The 17,210-nt window shown below is 36.5% G+C and overlaps 1 protein-coding gene across 4 annotated transcripts in view; it reads right to left on the reverse strand.

Moving 5' to 3' along the window:
- GABPB1 (GA binding protein transcription factor subunit beta 1) overlaps nucleotides 1-17,210 on the reverse strand; it is an 80,527-nt gene that overhangs the window by 24,864 nt on the left and 38,453 nt on the right. For 2 of the 4 annotated variants that reach the window (XM_060005226.1, XM_060005225.1), the window contains exons 2-6: nucleotides 10,695-10,802; nucleotides 4,580-4,747; nucleotides 2,770-2,964; nucleotides 1,420-1,531; nucleotides 919-1,032 (exon numbers count right to left, since the gene is read on the reverse strand). In XM_060005226.1, coding sequence (XP_059861209.1) covers nucleotides 919-1,032; nucleotides 1,420-1,531; nucleotides 2,770-2,964; nucleotides 4,580-4,747; nucleotides 10,695-10,802 — 697 coding nt within the window. Of the gene's footprint in view, nucleotides 1-918; nucleotides 1,033-1,383; nucleotides 1,532-2,769; nucleotides 2,965-4,579; nucleotides 4,748-10,694; nucleotides 10,803-17,210 lie in introns of all 4 variants that reach the window. The other 2 variants (XM_060005224.1, XM_060005223.1) reach the window with 1 other exon arrangement.

The raw sequence follows: 17,210 nt of genomic DNA on the forward strand, positions 1-17,210 counted from the left end.
ACCAAAAAATACATCATCCAATCATCACCTTGAAGAGTCAAATCCAGTAATATCTACCTTCGATCTTTTTGGTGAGGATTAAATGAGACGTGTAAAACATCAGCCATAGTGCATAGCACACACAGTAAACATGCAGCGAACTGTTGCTGTTATTATTATTATTAGTCACAGTTTGAAAAAAAATTAAATAATGACAACAAATTATTCTTTACTTTCTTAAGCATTGGTCCAAATAAAATGGCTTAAACTACAGTAAGAAAAATAATTTTGTGGAGTCTTTTAAATTCCCTAATTAAAAAAATATTTTACTTACATAATTATAGCAAGAATTATTTTGGTTAAGTATAAAGGTAAACCTTATCAAACCAGCTATTAATACTGTTTGTAATCATTTAACCCCAAGTTATACTTTAATGGTGGTTGTTGGTGTGCTATTTCCTAGTTTTGTCAGTCACTAAGATTTTATGTCATTCTAATAGAGCTGCCAAAAATTAAAAGTTATGAAAAAGACAGCAGGTTCATATATACTTAGCTAATTTATTTATACAAAAAGTCAGAGTAGTAAAACAAAGCCAAATGGGGTACACAGACATGTTTTCTGTGAACCACACAAGTTTGTTTTTAATTTTAATTAATTTTCATCTTAATTTAATTTTAAATAATTGCCAAGATTTAATGTTCTTTTAAAATCCAGATTTTCAGCTTCCCTTGAAAAAGACAGAGTCTGGCAATACTAACTGAGCATTTTACTATAATCAGTTAGAGCTGAGTAGGAGATGCACCCTTGCCCCGCCCCACTCTCCTCAGATGGCCATAACCTCAACCCTGCCCCCTTTAGTCTTTTAAATTTCCTTCCTGGCCTGTGCAAATATTTGAATCTCCAACTTTCGATGTACACATTTGACTCGTTTTTCTAACCTGGAGTTTCTGAAGAATTGGACAATGGAGCAGATGCTTCAGCTAAGGCAGCTAATGTAGCTAATACTGATGTAGAGGAGTTTCCAAATTGAACAGCAGATACACCCGTTTCATCTACGATAAAGGAGAAAACATGTTTGAATTTTTAAGGAATTTAATCTAGTGAATTTTTCTGATCATCTGTTTTACTTTATTCAACTCTTAAATGAAGCTTAGATAATATTAGTTTTGTGAAAAACGAGCTTGGATAGCATTAACTTTTGAAAGGTAATACTGCAGTACATTTTGCAATATCACCTTTCTTTAGATTATTTTGCCTCATAAAAATTTTTTTGCCAATTATAACAAAGAAAACCAAGGTGGCTGATATAATCTTACCCTCATTCTCCAACAGTCCTTTCTTAAAAGGATGAATACCTACTAAAGCATAAAATCCCAACAGCTATCCTATATGCATCTCAATACCTGTTGCCTTGGATGAATTTTCTGAAGATACCAGACCTGTTAGGTTCACCACCCCTCCAGGTCCAATGATAAACTGTGGTGTTGCAGCGTGTATCGTCACAGTGTCGGGACTCTCTGGGTTTGTGTTGATTTGGTTCTGCATAGCAATCTAGAGGACAAATTACCACAGTGTTTTCAGAATTATAACCAGAACATATAGGACAGACTTTTAATGTAACATCCTGTAATCTAAGAATCATATAATACAAATGGAAATCTTTGTTTCTGGTCTACTGAAAGTATAGTGGTAAATCATAGATATGTATTTATATCCTGAGTTCCCCTATTAGGTAAAGCAGCAAAATCCCATGTGAGGTGAAGTAGGTATCTGAAAGGATTGTATAGAACTCAGTTGAGTGAATTCCCTGGTGGTCCAGCAGTTAGGACTCTGCGCTTTCACTGCCAAGGGCATAGGTTCAATCCCTGGTCAGGCAACTAAGATCCCGCGAGCCACGCGGTGGGGCCAAAAAAAAAAATCTGTGTTCTATATATAAATAGAACACAGTTGAAAGATATTCTGCTGCCCTGCAGCTACAGAAATTAAATTACTTAAATCAAATTATGTTCTCTACTATATTCAGCAATATATAACACTACCTATATAAAGCACATCCTTCTCAGTTAATTGTCCTCCATCCTCAACCCTAGGCTCCAAACTGCACCCTTGGGAGTAAAAGAATTGGAAGAAGCACAGCAAAATTTATTTTCCTGAACACATAACATCTTTTAAGTAACTAGATGAAGTTCAACAGACTCAGATAGTCTTAGAGAAGAGTTCTACTGGGAAGGAGAACAAGAAGATAGGCAAGAAGACGCAGTAAGTAAAGAAGAAAATTTACATCAATGTTGTCTAGCTAAAGAAAAGAGAAGTAATGTTGGTTAGTAGGAAAACTTGTCCAAAAACCATAAATAACTATGTTCACAAACAGATTTTTTTGAGGATGGTGAAAAAATAAAAGAAACCAATCAGAATGATGAAGACTGCATCACTCACTGAGGGGACATGATTATGATTCCTAAAAAAAAATGTTAGTGGAAGTATAACAGACTTGAAAAACCATAAGGTATCCAAACATGCATCAAAATAATTAATAGACTAAAATGTATAGAAGGGAATTCAGAACCTTACAAACACGGAAAGTAATCACTTTATCTAATCTTCTAATGTTACATGCAAAGACTGTGGTCTTACAATTAGGAAAATGAACAGCAATGAACAAAGAGGAAGTGAAAAAGGAATAGGACTGTCCAAAATAAGTCCAAAATGAAAAACTACAAGCTAAATAGTTCAAATCATCCATATGACAGAGATCCTTTTATTTTCTTAAATTAAAAGCCAAAAGTTACCTGTAGTATCTCTGCTAAATCTTCATTCCCATTGTCTATTGAAATATCAAACGCAGTTTTACAAAATTTACTTTGCGTGTGTACATCAGCACCATATTTGATTAAGAGTTCCACCACCTCTTGATGATTGTGTTCTGTGGCCCAGTGTAGAGCTGTCATCTTCAACATGTCCTTTGCATTGACATCAGCGCCATGCTATACAAATATTTCAAAATAAGAAATTTCTAAAATACGAAATATAAAGAAGTCCTGATATGAAAATACTAGCCACTGTGCTTTAAACCAAGACTTTGCTACTAATATGACCAACTCTTTATTTTTGTGTGTTGAATGATCTACATGTTCCAGGAATCACCACACATCTGTCACGTAATCAGTTTCCTATCATGTTGGCTTTCCTAACTGCATTCCTTCTAATTTCTTAGGCGTACAGCAATTATTTTTTCAGTCATCCAGCCATGAGTATGAAGGGCTAGAATGGCATAAGGTGCGAAAGAAAACTATGAACATTCCTCCAAAACCCTCCAGCTCCTTATTTACACAAAAATATCCCTTGCTTTCAAAACCAGTGCAATATAATGAATTAATAGGGAGCTATCAAGAGATACACTATCCATTACGGTTGTCACTAGACACGTGTAGCCGAATACAGTTATGCTGTGCATGTAAATACACACTGGAATTCAAAGACCTCACACCAAAAAAAGGATGTAAAACATCTCAATAATTTTTAAATTGATTTCATGTTGAAATTATAATATTTTATATATACCGAGTTAAATAAAATATAATATTAAAATTATTTTGTTTTTTCTTTTTTAATGTAGCTATACAAAATCTAGAATTACACATGACTTGTACTCGTGGCTTATATTGTATGTTTTTTGGATAAGTTGATCTAGAGGCCAGAATAAAAAGAATTAAGAATATCTAAATCTATCACTCTCTGTTTCAGAATTTTCTCTTTGGCATTTAGATGATTAAAGAAAAAGCCCTGCCTGTATTATTTGTTTGTTAATTATTCAAGCCTAACATTCCCTTCCATGTGCGTTTTAAATATGTTGAGTAAGACAAAGCTGTAGTCCCTCACCACAGCAAAGACCAAGATCTAAGAAGTCAATTGTCTGACTTAACTAAAAACATACAATGAGGAAGTTTTTCCCCCCACAAAATAACACTTTAAAATAATTTTCACTCAAATGAATGCTTACCCACAAAAAATGAGATAACATGGGGGAAAAAAGTAGACATTCAATAAAACAGAGACAGGCTCAGACCTGGGACCCTTTGCTGCAGTGCTTGCACCTGGACAAACATCTCCTCCAGCGACAGAATACAAAGAAACTAATATAAGGGACTAAAAATAACTGCGTGCATGTGCAGTTGGGGCAAATTATGAACAATTAAGATACAAAAGACCAAAAACCCAACTGCCACTTCTGCCAACTTCCAAACCCACTTGGGAGCAAAAGCAGGGCACTGCATACAGCACCACTAAGGGGGTGGGCAGACCACCCAAGCCACCCCTCCCATGTGACCCCTGGACTGGCCCCTACCCTCACTGCATTTAAGGGACCAGCTCCTCCCCTGTCAGGGAGCGAGCAAGGGAACCTGATACTTGTTTTCGCTCCCTAGTGCTACAGCACAAGTCCTAATAAAGCCTTGCCTGAATTACTTGTCTGGCCTTAAGGAGTCCAAGAACCCTGTCAGTAACAAAACTAGTTCCCTTCTCCCTCTTATAAAACCACTATGGTTTTATAGCCTTTGGGGTCTTACTTTCAAAAGCAAAGTGCAAAAAGAGAACACATACCTTAAGCAAAACCTCCACTATGCTGGCATGGCCCTCAGAAGCTGCCATATGCAGTGGCGTTCGGTCCACTTTGGTTCTGGCATCCCTACTTACACCGGCTCGGAGTAGTACTTCTGTGGTGGAATAATGTCCGTACTGTGCTGCCAGATGAAGTGGAGAAGTTCCAAGCTATACCACAAGAAAAAAAATCCACATCTATAGTCATTTTAAAATATACTTCTATCTTCTACTTTATATATTCTGTTTACAGAGCAAACAGATTCTCTTTATATCAAATGTTTACACAGTAACTCAAAACTGAAAAGGAATAATTTTTGCTGATCACAGTCTCTTCATAGGGGCCTTCAAGAATTCCCATTCATTTCTCAGTGAGGAAGAAATGACAATATTTCATTTAATTCAAACTTGCTTTATTTTGTTATCAGATAGTCTAAACAAAATTAATTTCATCAGGAATTAGATATAATTAGGGTCAGAAATTTTTGAGCATTAGAAAGTTTTCCTCACACCATTCACACAAAACTTTTCATCTATGAAATTCACATCAAATAATTGTAACAGTGTACATTTTTACATTAAACTGTTTCTAGGACTTAAAAATAAATTAATTAAAGCACCTCAGTGATCTTTTTAGAGGAGTTCACATAGTCATTTTTCAAGGAAAAAATCTGATGTGAGGTGCACTTGCCAAAGGTGAGTTAAGACGGAACCAAAACATGCAGCAGAAACTAACACAACATTGTAAATCAACTATTCTCCAATAAAAATTTTAAAAAAAGAATCAAAAGAGAGCCCAGTTCTCCTGAAATTGGTTCCACGTGGCCTAGTCATGCTACATTCAAAATATACAGAAGTACACACTAAAATGTGAAGAAGAGCCTTATCAGGGGTATAATTTTTTTGTGTGTGTGTGGTACGCGGGCCTCTCACTATTGTGGCCTCTCCTGTTGCGGAGCACAGGCTCCGGACACTCAGGCCCAGCGGCCATGGCTCACGGGCCCAGCCGCTCCGAGGCATGTGGGATCCTCCCGGACCGGGGCATGAACCCGTGTCCCCTGCATCGGCAGGCGGACTCCCAACCACTGCACCACCAGGGAAGCCCAGAGGTATAATTTTTAATAGGTGAAAACTAGAATTACATTATATCACATGCACTTAGAAGCACAAAAAGTCCCTACAACTCTCGGATTACCAAGGCACTCATGTTCTAAAGAACCAAGATAGTTCACTAGAACATGCAATTTGCTAAGACCACTGCTGTAATAATAGCAACTAAGGTTTTTATTTAAGCACTTTCCATAGCAAGCACTATTCTAAGACCTTTACACCTATTGTATCATTTAATCTCCTCAAAACACAGGTACTATTACTATCCTCATTTGGCACTAAAAGAAACTAAGGCATGACCAGGGGATAAGCGGGGGATAAACTGGGAGATTGGGATTGACATATACACACTACCATATATAAGACAGATAACTAATAAGAACCTGCTTTATAGCATAGGGAACTCTATTCAATAATCTGTAATGGCCTATATGGGAAGAGAATCTTAAAAAAAAAAAAAAGAGTGGATATATGTATAACTGATTAACTTTGCTGTTCACCTGAAACTAATACAGCAATGTAAATCAACTATAATAAAAAGTTTTAAAAATTTTAAGAAAATAAGTAAGGCACAAAGAGGTTACTAATTTGCCTGAAGTCACACAAGTAAGAGTCATAATACAAAGCTAGGTATGTGCTCTCAATATATGGTAAAAATGGAAATCATTTACCCTGGGAATAATTATTTTATTACTATTAAAAGCCTTGTATTTTTAAGGGAAGGTCATTCCTGCAGATTAAAGAAGATTTTTAAACAATCCTTTCTTCCTCCATGCTCTATCATACTTTTCTAAAACTGGCCCTTTCTATACTCTTAAATTCTAATATTTAATGAAATATCTCCATAGCCTATTTAGCAACCATGAGTTCTGCTCAGTGTGATAAAATGGTTTCTTTTGTAATTTTTTCTTCTCGAGACCTTACCTTTTTGGTTGATGATACAAAATATATATATACGTACATATACGTAGTTTGAAGGAGGAAAATAAGGTAAATACCATCACAGTCTATAAATAAAACATTAGCAGCAATTTAGAATCTTCCCACGTGCCACTCCCTAATAAGCCCCTCCCCCAACCCCTGAGGTAATTACTAGTCTGAATTTTGTAATAAAGATTGCTTTACTTTGCTTTTTTAAAAATTACTATGTATCCCTAAATAATATACTTTGGTTTTGCCTGCTCTGAACTTTATTTAAATAGAATCACATTGCATGTATTTCTCTGAGACTTGCTTTCTTTGGCTTAATATCATAAGATTCACCCACGTTGATGAATATAAGTATAGTTCACTAATTTTCTCTGCTCTATGATTTTCTACCAAATGAATAAGCCATAATCAATTTAACCAATCCACTGTTGAGCATTAAGGTTTCCAGTTTTTTATTATGAATAATGCTGCTACTAAAAACAGTCTTATACATGAATAAGAACTTCCCTTGGAAATATTCTTAGAAGTTCAATAGTTATGCCAGAGGGTATGTACACATTTAAATCTACTAGGTACTGCCAAACTGTTCTCCAAAATGTTTCTATCAATTTATGGATCTCCTCACCAACGGTTGGTGCTGAAAGACTTTTTTGTTTAGTTTTTGCTTATCTGATGGATAAGCAATAGTGTTTCATGATTTTACTTTGCATTTGCCCAATCATTAATGTAGCTGAGCATCTTTTCACGTTTATTGGTTATTCAAACATTCTCTTTAGTCAAGTACCATATCAAGTCATTTGCCCTATCTTCTTTGTCTTGTTTTTCATCACTGTCATGGGAATCCCTATGTATTATGGACACTAATCCTTCTTAAGATTTTTGTCTTTTTTTTTCAGGGTTTATAGATATTTTTTTAATTGAAGTATAACTGATTTACAATATTATATTAGTTTCAGGTGTACAGCATAGTGATTCAGTATTTTTATAGATTATACTCCATTAAAAGTCATTACAGGGGCTTCCCTGGTGGCGCAGTGGTTGAGAGTCAGCCTGCTGATGCAAGGGACACGGCTTCGTGCCCCGGTCCGGGAAGATCCCACATGCCGCGGAGCGGCTGGGCCCGTGAGCCATGGCCGCTGAGCCTGCGCGTCCGGAGCCTGTGCTCCACAACGGGAAAGGCTACAACATTGAGAGGCCCGCGTACCGCAAAAAAAAAAAACAAAAAACAAAAAACAGTCATTACAAGATAATGGCTACAATTCCCTGTGCTATACAATATATCCTTATTGCATATATATTTTATACATAGCAGTTTATATCTCTTAATCCTATACCCTATTTCGTCCTTCCCCACTTTACTCTCCCCACCAGTAACCACTAGTTTGTTTTCTGTATCTGTGAGTCCAGTTTGTTTTGCTATACACATTTGTTAATTTTTTAGATTCCACAAATAAATGGTATCATACAGTATTTGTCTTTCTCTGACTTATTTCATTAGGCATAATACTCTCCAGATCCATCCACATTGCTGCAAATGGCAGAATTTCTTTCTTTTTTATGGTTGAGTAATAGTCCACTGTATATGTACATACCACATCATCTTTATCCATTTGCCTGTTGATGGACACTTGGGTTGCTTTCATATCTTGACTATTGTAAACAGTACTTCTATGAACATTGGGGTGCACGTATCTCTTCGAATTAGAGTTTTCATTTTTTCCAGATATATACCCTGGAGTGGAATTGCTAGATCATATGGTAGTTCTATTTTTAGCTCTTTGTGGAACCTCCACACTGTTTTCCATAGGGGCTGCACCAATTTACATTCCCACCAACAGTGCACGAGGATTCCCTTTTCTCCATATCCTTGCCAACATTTATTTGTAGACCTTTTGATGATAGCCATTCTGACAGGTGTGACGTGATATCTCATTGGTATCTTGAAGGCTCTTTTTGTCTTGATGTACTACGGGATCACTATGATGTGTCTAGATATAGATTATTTTTATTGATTCTGCTGGAGATTTTCTGGGCTACTTGAATCTGTGAGCTGCCATCTTTCATCAGTCTTGGAAAAGCTAAACCATTATCTTTTAAAATTATTTCATCCCTATTTTCACTCTCCTTGTGGATTTATGATTAGATTTATGTTAGACTTTCTCATACACTAGCCTTCATGACTCCTGACATCTTTTATATTTTTTTGTTTTTCTCTGCACCGCATTCTGAATGATTTTTTTTTGTTTTTCAGTTTACTAATTTTCTCTTCAGCTATTCCTAATCTGCTATTAAAATCTTATCTAAAGTCCTTATAGGTCTGCTTATGTTGTCAGTTGTTCCAGTGGGTTATTGTCCAAGCTGCCTTGTGTCCTTGTGTGTTCAGTTTTTGTTGGGTTTTTTTTTTCGTTTGGCCACACGACGTGGCATGCGAGATCTTAATTACCCGACCACAGATCAAACCTGCACCCCCTGCAGTGGAAGCACGGAGTCTTAACCACTGGACTGCCAGGGAAGTCCCAGTGTTCAGTTATTTCTGACTGTTCATTTTCCTTGGAATTTCATTTGTAGATATGAAGCCTGGGAGGAAGGCAGCTTCCTCCAAAAAGGATATTCATTTGCTTGTGTCAAGAACCAAGGGTAACCTCTAGTCCAAAGATAATTTTAAATTCATTCTTCAGTTCAGAGTTTTGCAGAATACATAAGTATTTATGAGTTAAGGCCACAAATGTGTGCAAAGGATGGCTTTTGACTCCAAATTCTCATCAACAACATTTTTCCTCTCTCCATTTGGTACCTTAGTTCAAGCCAGTTCATTTGCAGGGGCAGGGGCAGGGGCAGGATCAAGTAGGAGGATGGAGGGGGTATTTCTGGTTTACCCTTACAACGAAGGTACATCTCTTTAGGATTCCAGTATTATGGGGAAAGGATCTCTAGGAGACTTCCCTCTATGAGCAGTCTCAGGTCTTTATCTTAAGTAACCTATGCCGGGGAGGTAGAACACCAACTGGCAAATTTACTGAGTTAGCAAATGTTCTAAGGGTGAAATTTCTCTGGGTTATGGTCTTTGCTTAGTTTTTCAGCTTGATAATCCCTTACTTTCTTTCTAACTCATCAGTGCCCTTAAGATTTTTTTTTTAATATACTCAGTCAAAAAATCTTTATCTTTTAAAGACAGATGCTGAAAGCTATGGATGAAACAAAATGGTTCCTGAAATTTACTTTAAAATAATACTAAACAAAGAAAGTAAATGGGGTTATAGAGGAAGTAAGATTCATTTGATTTGATAATTTTTGAAGGGTATACAGGGGTTGATTTATGTTTGAAATTTTCCATAATAAAAAAAATTGTTTTGAATGAAAAGTTAAAAAGAACATGGAACAAGTAAGCTAAAAACAACAAAATCAAAACTCTGGAGTTTTTAGTTGTTACCAGTGGGAGAGTTAATCCATATTCCTAACCCTCCACATTCCCAAGAATATCCCTTTTGATTTACCTGCAGAATTAAACAGAGTTATGGTTTCTGTCTTCTTCACAATTGCCTTCTGTAATTACTAAGAACTCCTTCTCATTCCTTTCTTCCTTCTGAGTGATGTTTGCAATAGTTTTACAAGTATCAATTGAAATGCACACATTTTTCCTTTTTTAGAATCAATTATAACATTAACACCAAATTTGCTTTTTCTGAATTGTAAATTCTACCTGTGCTATTTATAAGGCCTTTAAATTAAATCGCCAGCAGCTACATTTTACATTCATCCTACATTACTGAACTCCGTAATTTAAAGAAAAACCCATGTGTGGACAGAATATTTGGATAAGGTGGTCTATTATAAAAAAAAGTATATGAACCATTCTCTTTAAAAGCAAGCTATAATTCTAAAATTGCAAACAAATTTGCAAAAAAATTAAATTTTCACCACTTATAAACACAATACTGACTAAACTTTTAACTGGAAAAACTCAAAAATGAGAGGAAGAAGAAGAAGGAGAAGAAGGAGGAGGAGGAAGAGGAGGGGGAGGAGGAGGAGGAGAAAACAAAAAACAAAAAAACCCCACAACATTAAAACCATTCTTTACCCAGTCTGTAGTAAAAGGAGCTCCATTAGCCATCAAAATACGAACTTCATCATCTTGACCTGCTCGAGCCGCTTCTAAAAGCTTCTTTCCCAAATCTACCAGGGACATCTAAACAAAACATAGATGAATTTAACATCTCCATTTATACATTATGACATAATTTTTTTCCCTTCTATCTTCACTAATAAGTCAGTTCTCAATTAGACCTTCAAAAGGTTGTGATATAGTTCCTCTGAAACTACAGATCATATAAAAGCAATTTTTATTTGAATTTTGGGAACAGATTTTTCTTTCTTATCAAATTTTTAACTAGGATAATAAAATTAATTTGAATTCTCCGAACACAGCTGGTAAAAAATAGAAGAGGTAAGTGGCAAAGAAAGCTTGTCTAAAATTTAAAACTAGCAACAAACTGTTTTCACTGCAGGAGTTGCAGCAATAAAGTTTTCTCACAAATGTAAATAGAAATAAGGTAAATATATTATCCTCTTTAAGTGGTACAAAATTTAAAATAAATCTACCATAACTTTTTTTAGCAACAGTGAATGTGCTCAGAATTTGAAAATAAGTATTTTCAACCCTCATACAGGCAATGTGCATGTAAGTTCTTTCAGAAAAAGGCACAATTCAGGGCTTCCCTGGTGGTGCAGTGGTTAAGAATCCACCTGCCAATGCAGGGGACATGGGTTCGAGCCCTGGTCCAGGAAGACCCCACGTGCTACAGAGCAACTAAGCCCATGCACCACAAGTACTGAGCCTGCGCTCTAGAGCCCGCAAGCCACAACTACTGAGCCTGCGTGCTACAACTACTGAAGCCTCCGCAACAAGAGAAGCCACTGCAATGAGAAGCCCATGCACCGCAATGAAGACCCAATGCATGGGACTTCCCTGGCGGTGCAGTGGTTAAGAATCCGTTGCCAATGCAGGGAACACAGGTTCAAGCCCTGGCCCGGGAAGATCCCACATGCCGCGGAGCAACTAAGCCCGTGTGCCACAACTACTGAGCCTGCGCTCTGGAGCCTGTGAGCCACAACTACTGAAGCCCACGCACCGCAACAAAGAGTAGCCCCTGCTCACCGTAACTAGAGAAAGCTTGCACGCAGCAATGAAGACCCAATGCAGCCAAAAATAAGTAATAAATAAAATAAATAAATATAAAGAAAAAAAGACCCAATGCAGTCAAATAAATAAATAAAATTAATTTATTTTAAAAAAGGCACAATTCACATTCAATGAAAATAATGAAAAGAGAGTCTAACAGTATTATCAATAGAGTATGTGTCTCATTAAGAACCTATAAAGTAAGTATGCCCCACATCCTGAATACAAGATATCTGAAAATGTCACAGCCTAGGATGGGTGTGTGTGTGTGTGCATGTGTGTGTATGTGTGTTTGTGTCATCTTGAATAAGAAATATTGAAATATGTGTTAAGGAAAGATCATGTCAGGAGTACATAGGAGAAGAAAGATTTGAAAGTATCAGAAATGCTCAAATTCAAAAGATGACACTTCTAGAAGAAGAAAGTTCCCAAATCCAGAAAGACTATTCAATGATGTTATATGTATCTGGAAGAAAGGCAAACAAGTAGAATTTGAAGGTTGTGGGGATGGGAAGATATGGAACCCCTGAAATTTACACAAGAAAAAATGTGCCTCAGGTATGAATTTGTCTCAAAAAGTGAATACTCTTTGAGTTGAGGGGAAATAAATTATCAGAGAGGAATGTAAGGTTGATTAGTATATCCCAATCTGGTATGAACAGGAATTACTCAAGAAAAGAGGGGAAAGGAGTATGTGTGTGAGAAGAATGTTGACAGAGCTTGGAGAGGTTATTTATACCAGAAAGGAACAAAATGCATCACATAATTAGAGGTGTTAGGAAATCTAAAAGGGTTGATTAAAGGTTGATTAAAAAATGTCCCCAAAAGAACACAAGTTTGTGCTTAAATTATTGTATTTTTTAGTAGATTTCATAACATAGAAATAACCAAACACAAAAAGAGTGACCAGGAGCAGATGTTAATACTGGGAGGCTCACACAATGATTAGGTGAGATGTACACGTCCAAAACAGGCATTTGTCACCAAACAGGAAAGAATTTTTTATAGTTGTTCTCTTTGTAAGAATAGAAATAATTCATAATATATCCTATGGTGAAGAATAAGAAAAATAACCACATGCACTTGTGGGTTTTATGTGGGGGGTCTTTTATGCCTTTTTGTGACATTCACAACGTTTTCACCCTTGAATGTCTGATTTCCTTTCCTTTTTCCTCCCATTCTCTCATTCATACATTGGTGGAGTCACTGGAACCCAAAATATTCCTTAATCCCACTAAAAGCACTAAAATCAAGAGATTACTGTTCTTTAACGAAGGATTTTTCCTAGGGAATATGTACCAGCTGGATATAAATTAATAGCATGTTCAATAGGCAAAGAATCAGAAATAATAATGTCCTACTAAAGGCAGAATAAGGTAAAAAAAAACTGATCTCTCTTCTACAGAAATACAGTAAAATCTAAACTGGCCATACTAACAAAGACAGTGTTCTATAGTCTGGATGACCAAAATTTAATATTAACCTGGTTTTACAATGAAGTAAGTATTTCCCCCAAATACACATTTTTAAATATGTCTTACACAGTAATATAAAATCAATCTGCATTCATTCAGCATACATACTGCCAGATGGTTTAAATATCTGGATATCTTTTATGAAGTGGTGGTTTAGGGCTTTTCCTCATTCTTTAGAAATTGGATTGTCTGCCTTTTTCTTAATGATTTGTAAGCATTCTTATATACATTCTGGATATGAGTGCTTTGTCAGATATAATATGTATTATAAATATCTCCTTCCAGAACCCTGATTTCTTGACTCCACATCCCATGTTCTTTCCTTGATATCACATACTATCTTGTACAAGTAGATAACTGTCGTCTCATAAAAATACAAATAAAATAATCAAACTAAAATCAAAGATAGCATAAAAATGAATGTAAGAAACATTGAAATATTATTTAAAAGGTCTGATTCGAAAAGAGAAAACAAAAAAACAAAAAAAACCACCAAGCACCCAACAGATCAATAGTCAAAGGGCAGACCACACACTTTCTAAAAGAGAAAATAGAAATAATTCACTAAACATGTTCAGTATCACTGATGCTCAAAAAATGTGAAGTAAATAACTTTTAAAGTCAATTTGCAATTTTAAGAGAAGTTATAAAAAAATGTAACTTTTGTTAAATATTAGCCTAATCCTAATGACCTAATAAATGACCCCAGTTCTGAAGACCTATCCTAAAGGAAAAATGAAAATATACTGAAACAGATAAAAAATATATATGTTTTTATAATGTGAACAAACTAAAGGTAGGAAAATAGTTAAATTGTGGAACCTAACAGAATAGGATGCAGTAATTTAAAATAATATTTTTGAAGTTATATAATAATATTAAAAAGTTATGCCATGTTGAGTGAAAAGACACAAAACTAATTTTTGAATGTCAAAATATGCATATACAGAAAAAAATACTGAAAATATTAACAGTTGTTAGGGTGGTATGATTATGGGAAAATTTGCCTCCATTTCACAAAGTTTCTGTAATATCTTCCAAATTTAAACAATGGGGTTTTTTTAAGGGACAAATTGTGTGACTGTTAAATAAGTAAACAGTGACATTAAAGAAAGTTATATACTACTGACTTACTAAACAGAAAGAGTGGAAAAAATAAAGACTATGGAGGCTACTAGGGACCTAAAATAGCAAACATATTGATCTGCTTATAAGAACTGCAACAAAACAATGATGCATTTGAACAAATCAACTTCTTACATAATTCTGCAATTTTCTTAACTATTTAAAACATCATATTTAAGGACCTAGGATGCTTAAGTTACTTTGGTTTTGAAATTCCATGAGAAATACAGGTGTGTAGATTAATGTAGCTAGATACTTTTAAATTGGTGGTTCTCAATGTTAGCAGCACTGCCCCCTAGAGGATCCTCTGGATTTATATAAAGGCATTTTAGGGATTACTGGGAAGAGGGATGGGATGAATACTTTACCAGCAATTAAAAGGCAAGTGCCAGAGATACTAGAGGTCCAACAATGCAGGAAACAATCCGGTATGGCAAAGAATTGTCATATGTCTTGTTGACTTTCAAAGGTCCCACTGAATATATCTAAGACTAGAACTTAACTAATATGTAAACAAAATGAATTTTCCCACATATTAATGCACCCCAAATTTTCTAGACTGCAACAATGCATCTCTTTGTTTTATTCAGAACTTTACTAAGAGTTTTTCACCATTTTGGAAAATCATGTCACCAATGCCAATGCCACTTGGGTATCTGAATCACCAATAGGTATTATAATCAGCTTTCACAGCTATCCCATTCACAGTGATTCATAGTCATTCTATGTACAGGCGCAAGCATTTGACTACCTCTTGCTTCATCTAGTGTAGTCTGCTCCAGTACTTACATATTGAAATACACATTTTATTATAAATTGCTTTCCTTCTACTTCTCCTTTACATTAAAATTAGGGCATCATAATGATTTGTTGAAATTGTGCAGATAGATAATATTAACTATGATTTTCATTTCAAGTTAGTAAAATGGGCAATACAAAATATTTATTATAAAAGAGCAATAGAGGTAATAATATTGAAAATCAATGGAAGAAAATACATGTGAGATCAAGTAAGACCAAAATCAAAGATGTTCTAATTTTCTTGCCAAGAAATTTAGTGAAAGTTAAGATGACAAAAATACCAAACTGTAGCAATTTCACTCCTGATTCTCACTGGACAGGAACATGCACATCATAGTAGAATAATTCGGACCCTTAGAGGAACTCAATTGAGTTAGGACAACAAAATTGACCAAGGGGACCATAGTTCCATGTCGAGCCCTCAGTTTACTTAGTTTGTTACCTCTATATTAAATCCTCAGAGATAAAGTGTTGGATTTACATAAGATCAGTTAAAGGCTTAGCAGAAAAGGTTGCTTTTTTGGTGTGGCAAATAACTTTTCCACAAGCATATGGAGAAGTCTAATTAAATTCAATAAATTTTAATTAATGTTTAAAATACTTACTGAAAATATATTATGTGTATGGTACTGAATGTCATTTAGTTTAACACTCCGTTCTTCTTGAGAAGAAAACCAAAAAACTCCCACTAATAAATTCCACCTTGAATTTCTTTACTACTTCTAAAAAAGCTTATCATATAACCTGATATAAACCATTTTTAACTCCAATTAAAATGTCTTTTAATAAGATCTATAGAGGAAATTCAAACTGTCTATAAACTTGCTACTTTTGCTCAAAAGTACATGCTGAGAGGGCCATCTAGTGGTAACAGGAATTATTACCAATAATTACATTTGCAAAGTTTAAAGTCTATTTTCTTGTGATTTTCTATAATTCATAGTTCGAAGAGCTATTGTGAGAATTATAGCATCTATTGGACATGAAAAATCTCTCTAAGACTACAAAGTACTAGTTCTATGTGAATTGTTATTAGCACTCAAAAAAATAATATGAATAAAAACACTTAGAAAATTTAAGCCTACTATAACATTCTTAATGACAAACTTTGTCTCACTAAAAATTTTAGAATAGGACTTCCCTGGTGGCGCAGTGGTTAAGAATCGGCCTGCCGCAAAACCATAGAGGCGGACGAGGGGAAGATGGCGGAAGAGTAAGACGCAGAGATCACCTTCCTCCCCACAGATACACCAGAAGTACATCTACACGTGGAACAACTCCTACAGAACACCTACTGAACGCTAGCAGAAGACCTCAGACCTCCCAAAAGGCAAGAAACTCCCCACGTACCTGGGTAGGGCAAAAGAAAAAACAGAGAAAAAAGAATAGGGACCTGCACCAGTGGGAGGGAGCTGTGAAGGAGGCAAGGTTTCCACACACCAGGAAGCCCCTTCGCGGGCGGAGACTGCGAGTGGCGGAGGGGGGAGCTTCGGAGCCGCGGAAGAGAGCACAGCAACAGGGGTGCGGGGGGCAAAGCGGGGAGATTCCCGTACAGAGGATCGGTGCCGACCAGCACTCACCAGCCCGAGAGGCTTGTCTGCTCACACGCCGGGGCGGGCGGGGCTGCGAGCTGAGGCTCGGGCTTCAGTCAGAGCGCAGGGAGAGGACTGGGGTTGGCGGCATGAACACAGCCTGCAGGGGGTCAGTGCACCACAGCTAGCCGGGACGGAGTCCGGGGAAAAGTCTGGACCTGCCGAAGAGGCAAGAGACTTTTTCTTCCCTCTGTTTCCTGGTGCGCGAGGAGCGGGGATTAAGAGCGCTGCTTAAAGGAGCTCCAGAGACAGGCGCGAGCCGCGGCTAAAAGCGCGGACCCCAGAGACGGGCATGAGACGCTAAGGCTGCTGCTGCTGCCGCCACCAAGAAGCCTGTGTGCGAGCACAGGTCACTATCCACACCTACCTTCCGGGGAGCCTGTGCAGCCCACCGCTGCCAGGGTCCTGGGATCCAGGGACAA

The sequence above is a fragment of the Delphinus delphis genome, chromosome 2 (genome assembly GCF_949987515.2).
Source record: "Delphinus delphis chromosome 2, mDelDel1.2, whole genome shotgun sequence".
NCBI lineage: Eukaryota > Metazoa > Chordata > Mammalia > Artiodactyla > Delphinidae > Delphinus > Delphinus delphis.